The sequence below is a fragment of the Salvia hispanica genome, chromosome 3 (assembly GCF_023119035.1).
Source record: "Salvia hispanica cultivar TCC Black 2014 chromosome 3, UniMelb_Shisp_WGS_1.0, whole genome shotgun sequence".
NCBI classification, from domain to species: domain Eukaryota; kingdom Viridiplantae; phylum Streptophyta; class Magnoliopsida; order Lamiales; family Lamiaceae; genus Salvia; species Salvia hispanica.
The window spans coordinates 4,295,974-4,307,501 of NC_062967.1; the positions used below are offsets into that span (position 1 = coordinate 4,295,974).

At 33.3% G+C, this 11,528-nt stretch overlaps 2 protein-coding genes across 2 annotated transcripts; both read right to left on the reverse strand.

Annotated features, from left to right (window-relative positions):
- Nucleotides 1-6,726: 6,726 nt before the first annotated feature.
- On the reverse strand, nt 6,727-7,624 carry LOC125210011 (late embryogenesis abundant protein At1g64065-like). Its single transcript, XM_048109587.1, has one exon. The coding sequence runs from the start codon at nt 7,498-7,500 to the stop codon at nt 6,847-6,849; it is 654 nt and encodes a 217-aa protein (XP_047965544.1). The 5' UTR covers nt 7,501-7,624; the 3' UTR covers nt 6,727-6,846.
- A 3,195-nt stretch (nt 7,625-10,819) lies between these two features.
- Nucleotides 10,820-11,428, reverse strand: LOC125215677. Its single transcript, XM_048117173.1, has one exon. It carries the CDS (start codon nt 11,426-11,428, stop codon nt 10,820-10,822), a length of 609 nt encoding a protein of 202 aa, XP_047973130.1.
- Nucleotides 11,429-11,528: the final 100 nt, after the last annotated feature.

The window sequence follows — 11,528 nt, forward strand, 5'->3', positions numbered from 1 at the left end:
ATTAATCTCAAAACCAATTTGGTTCATTAACTTTTCAAATCATTTAATATTGGGGTCATTTGACTAAATTAATCAAACTTCAAAACCCATTTAAAAGGCCAATTGATCAAAACCTAAAAACGAGCGCCGCATCTTCTTCCTCCTTTCTTTCTCTAATCTCATAATACAAATAAAAAATTAAATCTTTCGTAAACATAAATGGGTCCGGCGCCGGCTGTCTCCGTCCTTGTTGCTAAGTGCTCAGCAATCTTCCATACCTTCATCAGCCATCAAAGTTGAGTGTGTACATGTATTTTTATTTGGCGTAAATAAAAATAAAAGGGTATATGATTGGAATGTGTTTTGCATGACTACAGTATGTGTTTTTGTGTAGCTTATCTTAATATGAAACTGTTTATAAGGAATATGTTAGTAGACTGAAGAACCAATTGGATATGGAAGTCCCCCTACACGCCCCTTCCGCTCTAGGCAGCTTCTGACTGAAGATGAACAACTCCGAATCATCTCAGAGTGTGAGGGTTGCGGTCAATGTCAGGCTGCACCGACTGCATGGCCATTTTTTCGGAGCAGATGCATGTTCAAATTGGACCCCATGAATTCCAATTTGACTATGACTTTGGAATGTTCGACTTCCACAAGTGGGCGCAACACAAGACGTAATCAAATTGGAATTCAAGGGATTCAACTTGAATTCTTAAGAAAAATTGAGAGAGTGAGGGAGGCGTGTGATTTGTAATTTAGGTTTAGGGTTTCTCATGCATTTATAGAGTGCAATATATAATATCTTTAATTAAATAAATGAAAGATTTGAGAAGATATGGAAGAGAGAGTTGGCGTGATTTTTGGGGAGAAATAAGGAGAAATTTCGAAATCTAGCCTATGACTTAATTTGGTATTTCACGAAGTAGAATAAAATATCACGGAGCATAATAAAATAATAATTTCTCCCAATCAAATAGGAAGTAGGCGATTTTATATATTATCCCACAAGAAAATAAATTTAAATCCTAATTTAAATAATGGTAAGATTTGCTAGAATATTTATATTTATTCATATCCTCCACAGGGCTTGGGTTTCTATAAAATGCATTTTATTTAAATAAATAAAATGATAGTAAAATATTAAGCTACACAGAGTTTATAAATCACAAATAAAATTGTATAAAATTTAATATTTATAAAGTACAAATTAAATTATTATTATTACTACTAAAATTTAATTTAGATGAATATTAAAAATTAAATAAAATTTCATGTTAAATACTACTACCATTTAATTTTTTATATTTGATTTAATCCTAAATAAAATTTTAAATTAAAATATAAAAATCCATACATAAAAAGAATGAAAAACTATAAAATGCTACAAAAGTACAAATTTAATCAATTAAAATAACTTAAAAACAGTAATTACTACGATTATCATGCATTATAAACAAAAGTTACAATAAATACATTCATAAATTTTATAAACACGGGCTACTCTCATTTAAAAGTGATGATTGATTATCATAAAGTGCATAAAGTGGTGCAAAATAAATGATAATATTACTATAGAATCAGAATTATGCTAAGCACAAAAAAAAATATTTTATTGAAATTGATCTACATTCACTCACCTAAAATAAAAAGAATGAAAAAAAATATTTTGTAAAATATTTTCTGTAACGTAAAATAAATGGAAATGATTGCCACTACTTTTCCAAGAAGACACCAAATCTTTAAAATACTCATTTGAAATTGTAGGAGATGAGTTGGGGAGGTTATCTCTTGATCACTTTCAATCTTGTATCGTATGATGAAAAAACTTCATTAATTCTAAAAGAAACTGACTTACATTCTCTCACCTAAAATGAAAATAGATGTATAAAGTTTACATAGGAAAAAAGTAAGCAAACATATAATTTGACATACTGTCGCCTTTACCTTAGCTCATTTTGCAAAGGGGTGGTTCGGTATGGTATACCGTACCGGGAGTGCCATACCGTATACCGTACCGAAAGTTACGGTATGACAAAAATCATACCGATACCGTACCGTAAGTTTCGGTATACCGGAGTTCGGTATACCGGAAATTCGGTATGGCAGTTTTCCATACCGTTACCATACCGTGTTATTGGTATACCGTACCGCATTTCGGTATATCGTACTTTTGCGGTATACCGAACTGCGATATGGCATTCCGATATACCGTTATACCGTGTTTTGCGGTACGGCATACCGTTATACCATTATACCGTGAAAAAATCTATTATATCCAAAATATTTTAAAAAATCTAGTTTTCAACTACTTCAAAAAATAGGGTTCCCAATTTTGATTCTTTTATTTTTTGTATAATAAAAATTCTTATTTTTAAAATTTAGTTTAAATATAACATATATAAATATATATTTATATTATATATATATATATATATAAATATATATACCGAATCTTCGGTATATATGAAGCATCGGTATATACCGAATCTTCGGTATACCGGTATATACCGGCATACCGAATCTTCGGTATACCGCGGTATGGGAAATCTTATACCGTTACCGTACCGATCTCTATCGGTAAGGTATCATACCGTACCGAAAACTACGGTATACCGAAAAAACGGTATTTTCGGTATTTTTTCGGTACGGTAAGTCCGATATTCCGGTATTTCGGTATAATTCCCCAGCCCTAATTTTGCATTCTTCATCCATCAAATGTTTCATTTAAACTAGTAATCATGATTGATTCACAACCAAAAAGAAGAGGCATTTACTAATGTAATAAATATATATCAAAAGACGTAAGATCAAAATCCTCAACAACAACAAATATATTAACACAATCATGAAAAAAATGGAGTGCATAAACTGATCTGAGCGAATTTTGGACGCAAAACAAACTTTAATAATAGACAAAAGGTGAAAACACCATGCAAAATGATTTCATATTTAAACCATGTTGTTGGAGAGTAATGGAAAAAGATAGTGAAGAATATAATGGAAAAAAAAGAAGTTAGTGGATATTTATAGTCCAAAAAATAGAATAATAGGAGCCTCTTCCAAAACTTTTCATTTTCTGTACTAATGCTTGGAATTAGGGATATCAATTCAACCCTAAATCTGTGGGCCGGCCCGAACAACTCGGTAATATAAGCGGGTTAGGGCTGTAATTTTATGACCCGAATACAAAACGGGCTAAACGGATTGTCCCGAATGGGTTGGCGGGTTAAACGGGTTGGCCCGAACGGGTTGTGGGTCGGCCCAATGGGTTGTGAGTTTTAATTATAAAATATTAAGTTTTAGGGGTTTTTTATATTTTTTAATACATAATCATTAGACTTATTCAATCTTCATTCTGCACTTTTCCACTCGATCCCACAATATCAGCTTTCAAGTTCCATCTCAACTCATTATTGCACCGTCCCATCATCTGCCACTAGTGTCTTACCACCACCAAAGCCAATCAAGACAAAATTAAGAACTAACCTATCAAAATCTTAATATATTTATCATTTTAATAATGATTCATGTAAGATATGACACGAACACAAGCTTTAATTTATATTGTAGTTGATTGAGATGAAAGGCTTCTTTTCAAGTATTACTGAAGAAAATTATGAAAATTTGAATATTTTATATGATTCTAAACTAAAAAGGAAAAAGTATCTAAAATTTAAAATCATTTTATAGAACAAAATTTTGATACGAAACCCGACGAGTTAGGGTGAGGGTTGAAAATTTATGACCCGAAAAATCCATAACCCGAATGGCCCGCACCCAAATAGCCCGGCGACCCGAGTGGGCTGGCCCGAACCCGAACGGGTTAGCCCGATTGACATACCTACTTAGAATGATTTAAAAGTGGAGTTATTTTACTGCACAACCTCCAAAATTTTAATTATTTAATTATTGGCTATCCTAATATCCTATACACCGTACGAGAGAAAAATATACTGTATATTCGATAATAAAGTACAGGTCGCCGAGACTGTTGGAAATTGTTAAGTCCAAAAGTTGGATATTTTTGTTTATTATCTGCAAAACTGCAATATAGAGTATGTAAGTAATGACATATGATTGCTAGTGTCAAATGTCGAGAAAGTAATAAATTATGATGGATTCATTGTACCATGATTGATGGACTAAAGATAGACACTATTGCAATTAAAAATTTCATTTCTTCATTCTTTTATCTAGTTATATTAGATACTCACTGTTTCCATTGTTGATCTTCTGCATACATTATTATTTTCTACATTTAAATTATAAATATTCTTGATCATTATTTTGCTTTTTAAAAAATCTAACCTTATTTTTTTAGATAATACAACTGCTACTTATAATCAAGGCCGGTGGACTTATAGGAGCATATTAATAATTTAACATATCTATTAGCTAAGAAAATATTTTAAAAATATATTATAATTAATAGTCTCGGTCCAAATATAAATGGGTTTAATATTTATCGAGAGAATTAGTATTTATTTAATTAAAGTTGACAATTACCAATAAATTTGCATAAAAAATTTAATAAGTACTATAACAAAAATGACTTGAAAATAAACTCATACATTGATAATATCTACAACAAAAATTTCACATATATATTTTTTTTGACTAAAATCCCTTTTGAATCCTTAATGTAGCATATGGTCAAAATACGAAATTGGTACATAATATTCACTTTTTGAAAATCGACTCACAGACAAATAAATTTATCGGTGAAGTAGTCATTTAATCATGGTTCTGTCAGTATTTTCGTTTCCGTCACCAGTTATATACAATATTGCTCATTTTCTTTCGAATGCTATTACATCAGTAAGAATTTATGTGGCATATATTATTATATGAATATCTAAAGCTTTAATTACCCACAAGATAAATGACTTTGTTTAGTTCACATGAATTGTTTAATTTCACTAGAATTTGTGTCGGTACAGATTAATATAGACTAAGTTTCAACTTAAAATGTCTTTTTTGTTTGTCAAAAACCTACATTGGGCTAAACTAAAGTTCGAGCTAGTCCTAGAGAAGAGTGACAATCATTAACCCAGTATTATATAGTTGCATAAATAAAGACGACAATGAAAAGAATCAATTATTAGAACTTATAAGATATAGAGAGGTACCATGAATAGGGACAAATTAAATTACCAAGAAACAAATCCCTCGACATTATAAGAGTGACATAGATTTTGCATTGTCCCTTTGTTCGCATTCTTGTCTCCAAAATTGCATATTCCCACCCTTTGAGGGAGGTGGTTTGGGTTAAATCATGAAGCAATTTTTTATTCTTCAACGCTTCATGTAGTTTTTCTATTTATTTTAAGAGATTCTTACGGAAAAAGAAATCTTCCATCCAAATTAAATGTATTTGACGTTGTTATGACTATAATTATTTTAGTAATTTTTGATTAAATATCATAAGGTGTGCATATTAGTAAGTGGACTTCCCATCTCACTTGCTCCAGATGTTCACAGCTCATATGACTAGAAATATGATTTTTGAATAACGATGTCAAGTTAAACTAAATTACTTTTAAAAGTTATGAATTCACGACAAATATGAACATATTTTTTTGAAAAACTATATTGTCGTAATAGTACTCTACTTAAACTAAATCATTTTGAATGAAGAAATATATATGTAAATTTGATAAACAAGTTGCTGTTATACTCAAAGTAGAGACTAATGGAGCATAATGCTGTTTGTTTCCAAGTCACCTTCCAAAACAAAACATTTATCTTTTGTTGTATTCGGAATTGTTATTGATTTATCATATGTTTTGTTCGAATTTTCTCTTAATGCGTATTCAGATTTCCAGAGAATATATGAAAAATATTTGTTCAATCAAGAGAATATTTATATTGTATGATTACATATTTACATGTGTATTAGACCACGCATAATAAAGAGTACAAATTAAGGAGTACCAGATTCCCCAAAAAGATTATCAATGTATATCGCATTTCATATACTAGTACTTAAGATTTTTTTAATAAAATTATATGGAATGAAAACTATTACTCCTATTACATCCCAATTGGTTAGATTGGGCTTGAGTTGCTGTCTCTCTAACAAAAGGGTTTGATAAAAATGGGCTCAATTCAAATGGGAGGAGAGAGAATTGTATTGGGGCGTCTCATCGTGAAATACTGAAATATGTTGGAAATATATTATAAATGTTAAAACTCTAAATAATCGATTTCTTTGATAAAAAAAATTGGTAGCAGGCGTATGCAAGTGTATTACAATTAGTCAATTTACTTAAAAAAGAGTATTGTTTTTCCCTATTAATTAATTTTTTTCAACTCATTTTGTTTTTCCCTATTAATTAATTTTTTTCAACTCATTTTATTGAAATTTCAGATCAATTAATATATATAATAGACAATAGCTAAAAAACTAATTAATGAGTATCAGATCTTTTATTTATTTTCAAATATTTTAGGTACAGAGTAAATCGTGACACTGTCTTTACAATTTATGTATATCCGATAAAAAAAATACTCCATCACCTTGTATGTTGCCGAGCACACTTGAATTAGATAGAAGGTTATTCTTGACTAATTAAAGGTCTAGTGTTCGAATCTTTTGAGGCGTAAATAGAAATTTCCATGACAACTCTATTAGTCATAACTCATTACTCATAACTCATATTCTCATCTATTGAAAAGCTTTACTCAAGGAAGCCTTCAATACAATCAACTCTTACGACAAAGCCGTAGAAAAAATCAACTCCAAATAGGGAAACAATGGTGTGGAAAATCAAAGCTGCAAGTGACAAAAAACCAATGACCCATAATCAAATACTCCCTATAGGCTAAGTAATAGGAATAATTAAAAAAAATAAAACAAGCTTATCAATCGCAAACAATATTCCTAATGTTTAGATTTCCCGTAACAATTTCCATGCTACAATTCATCTCAGCCGACCTCTTCTTCTCGAACAGCATCGCCAGCCTCACATCGCCCCTCATCTCGGCTCGGCTCGTCAGCGCCACCACTCCAGCCGCCAAATCACGCTCAAGCTGCGCCGAATCAGCCACATTCACATCCACCTTCACCTTCAGCCTCTCGGTCGACCGCCAGTTCGCGCGGCCGCCCCCCGCCGCCGCCTCCCCCACCTGCGCGCCGTCGTAGAAGAAATACACGGCCGTTCTTCCGTACCTGAAACGGCCGAAGTTGGAGTTCTTGACGCCGAGCTCCGCGGTCATTGCGGCCCTCAGCGAGCCGTTTCCCGGCAGCGCCACGCTGGAGTTGGACAACTCCAGCGTGGCGCCAAGCACGCGAAACTTCGGAGTTCTGATCCTCATCACTGTGAAAGTGAAGAGGAGTATGACTCCGGTTTGGAGAAGTGCGAAGAGGAAGACGTAGAGCAAGCATTTTCTACGTTTGTTTATGTTTATTCTTCGCTGCTCGGCTGCGCGGCAGTCTGGGGCCTCGGTGTCGCTCCGGGAAAGGCCGTAGCGGGCCGGTGCTAGTGGAAGTGGCGATTGTTGCTCCTTTTCAGCCATTGAAACTGACTACGAATTAGTGGAGATAAATAGAGACTAATCCAGTAATTTTTCTTGAAAGGTTGCAAATTTTGGGATTGTATTAGTGATTGTGAGAGAGTTGTGAGATTGTGGAAGTCATATAAAGAGGGAGATTTTCTGGAAACTGTAGAAAAAACATACTCCTACTACATGAATATGTGATCAGTCTGACTTTTGTTACATTGTGTTATTTATTTTCTTTATTCTTGCAACACAATTAATTAATGTGGGGTAGATTTTCCAAGAGAGTATATTGCATTATGGGTAGTATTTACAACAAATAAAAAATAGTCGGAACAAATAAAAATATCAGAGCTATTTCGTCCCAACCGATTTTACTATACAATGCCCCGACAACGCATGATCACACAATGTCTACAATCAATAGTCTTATTTTGACGGATAAATTGTGTCCGTCTTTATAAAGGCGATTTAGTCCGATGGTGAACCTGTTTAGACGTCGACTTTTGGGGCGACATGACACCCGCAATCAATATTAGCGTTGATAACTTGTTACTGATATTGAAATTTGTGACGCCGGTACATCGCTCGGTGATGCAATCATAGAATGAATTATCAATGTATTTTTGGGATTTACTAGTGAAAAGTTCATATCGATTTTTTTTAAGCGTGGTAAGTAGTTTGAATTTATTGCTGTACAGTACTTGTTATTAATGTCTACGGATTACTGAGGAAAATGATGGGTTATGTTGCTTCCTTTAAATAACTCGGTTTCAGACTAAAACTGACGGTGACTCAATTAAATTATGTTGGACAAAGGCATCGCTTCATTTGCTGTGTTCTCACACGTCAGATTTGACTATTTGGGTATCTGATTTTTGTGGTTAGTTAATCGTAACGCATTCGACATTAAGAATAATTTATTCGTTTTAAAGTAATGTCATATATACCTTTTTCTCTTGTTCGAAACTAATAAGTGTCATATTGACAATTACATTTGGGAAATTGGTCTCTAAAACTATGAACTTTGCTTAAAATTTGGTATTTCCCATGAACTTTGAAATTGGTATATAATATCACGAACTTTGCATTTTGTTTGGTATTTCCCACGGCATGTTTATTGCTATATTTGACTAACTTACGAGGCTTTTTTATCATACTTGACACAATTAAATCAACGTAGTTTTCAACGTGACTTTTTATGCTACGTGTTATGAACTTAAAAAGTGGTTTCAAATATTATAAAAATATCAAGGTTGCATATATTAAATAAGATTTTGATGAAAATATCTTATTTGAGTGAGTTTGGGAAATACCAAACAAAATGCAAAGTTTGTGATATTATATACCAATTTCAAAGTTCATGGGAAATACCAAATTTTAGGCAAAGTTCATGATTTTAGAGACCAATTTCCCATTACATTTTGGGACACACTATTATTACCAAGAAAAAAACCCTATTATTACCGAAAGCGTGTTTGTTTATGGCGTTGTTGAAAACGATTACCTTAGTTGCGGTTTTTCCAATTTGCTTTGCAAGCTTATTTTTCCAATATTTCACACTCCGATTTGAACACATTGACAATTAATTTGGGATGATCAGCCAAAAATAGTAATAAACGAGGACCCGCACTAAAAGTCTTTACAAGAATTTAGGAAATTGAGGTCAAACCCTATGAATATGATATTCATTTTCCCATAGGAGAATTGGTGCCCCTAAAAATAATCCATCCGTTTTTCAAAAATAACAACTATTTCCATTTTGAATCGTTCCTTAAAAATAGAAATTTTAGAATCTTTCTATTTTAGGGCATGGACCCCACAAACCACTAACTTTACTTTCACTACTATTTCTCTTTTTCTCTCTTACTTTACTCATTTTTCTTATCATCTCTCTTAATTTACCAATTATTCTCATTTATTTTACCAATTGTGTATTAAAACTCGTGTCATTTCAAATATTTTTATTTTTTTAATACAGAGGGAGTATATAAATAATCTTGTAATAATCATACACGAGCCGAAATGAAAGGTTTACATGCCCACATTCCCATTTGATAGTCTGGTTATAATTACTCATGCTGGCTAATAAATAATATGTTTTCATATAGAAATTTTATATTGAAACATGGCCTTTAAATTGTAGTACTTCCTCCATTTATTAACAAGAGTCTTACTTTGAGTATGAGTTTTAAAATTTTTTAAAAAGTGTGATTTGAAAAAAATATTAGAATATTAGATCCGTTTATTAGTTTAATAGTAATAAAATATGATAACACAGGGACGTTACAATTTAGTAAACGTGAAATAAAACTTTTATTGATGTATATACCAAAATAATAAAATACAAGTCCGAGAGAAAAATTTAATAGCAAAAATGTTCTTTTGTTTGTCCGGTCGTCAATATTATAAGTAGATTAAAAATACGCAAGGTGATGGAACAAAGAAAAACTCAAAACTAACGCGTATAATCCAAGAGGATTAATTTGATCCATATATCGTGGCTTGCAATGTGGTAGGTACTGTTTGACTTCCCATATTTAAATTCAAGTTCCCCCACATGTCACATTTAATGATATTCCATTGCTCTTTTCTACACCATCGATAAAGTATAAATTCATTACTTCGTTTAATGTCTTGCTCATATAGACTTATACGATCAATCCTCCTTATATGTTATTGATATTTAGGATCTCAATATAGTTTTTAATTTATTGTCAGTTATAATACTAATTAAACAGTAGTATAACACAAATACTACAAATTTACTTTTCATGAAAATCCGTAATTCACAAGGAGTGCAATGTTTTAGCTATCGTGAATCGAATATATCTCGAGTTTGGCTCTAATAATTACAAGAGTACGATAATTTAGTCATTTTCACTCCCATTTTGTTATAATCCAGGACCACAAAATCCTTCGTTGGGAAATGATCATAGATTCGTACTTAGTATTTTGTTAATTTTCTAATATTATGAACATGACTATATTTCATGTTAACTCTAATGAACTAATAGGCATATGAAGTTCCTAAGCTGGCATATACTACTCCGTATTATTTTAGTTTTACTCCATAAGATACCATTATCACTTAATTATCAACAAAATAAATAAGCTGGCATATTGTCCTTTCCAATTCCTAGCTTTGGACTGAAAAGAAGTAAGCCTTTCTTGCAAAACAATACAAAATTATCACAAAACTTAAAGAGCTTGCAATGATGCATGGGATATGTAATTCACATAAAACCAATCTAGATTGCAAACTCGTACACAAATATCAAAAGAATACAATATCAATAATCAATCACAATAAAAATGAAAATGAAAATAAAACAAATCATTCGCATTCAATATTCTCAACAGTCCTTGACGCCGTCACAATATCCATAGAGCAATTCATATCCGTCGATCTATCCTTGTTCATAAAAAACAGCATCTCCACTTTCCCCTCCATCTTCGCAGAGCTCGTTATCCGCACCACCTCGCCGGGAAGCCGAGGGTCGCCGCTCAGATCCAGCTCCACGGCGGCGGCACTTATCTCCTTCGTAGTCTTCCAGTTAGCCTTCGAGCCGGGGACGAGAACCTCGCCTATCTTCGCCCCTCGGTAGAAGAACTCCACGCTGGTGCTGCGGTACTTGTAGGGCCCGAAGTTGGCGTTCTTCACGGCGAGCTCGGCGCTGAGGGTGGCCCGCAGCGAGGCTGTTCCGGCGGTGAGGTCGGAGAGCGTGGCCTCTCGGATGCGGAATTTGGGCGTTTTGACCTTCATCACGGTTAGGGCGAAGGCTGTGATTACTGCGATTTGGAAGATGGCGAAGACCGCGATGTAGAGGAGGCATTTCGCACGCTTCTTCTTGCGCAGCTCAGCGCCGTCGTGAGCCGCCTCTGCGTCGATGCTGCTTCGTGGATAGGCGTAGGCCGGTGATTGCTGCTCCTTCTCTGCACCCATTTTCTTTTTTGTTATAAGAGGAAATGGAGATTGAAAAACTAGGGTTTTTTGTATGGTGAATGTGTGTTTGTGTTAATGCTGCTGGTGATGAGTAAGATAG

What these genes read in the sequence shown, in the direction of transcription:
- LOC125210011 (XM_048109587.1), bottom strand. Translation starts at nt 7,500, where the DNA reads ATGGCTGAAAAGGAGCAACAATCGCCACTTCCACTAGCACCGGCCCGC.
- LOC125215677 (XM_048117173.1), bottom strand. Translation starts at nt 11,428, where the DNA reads ATGGGTGCAGAGAAGGAGCAGCAATCACCGGCCTACGCCTATCCACGA.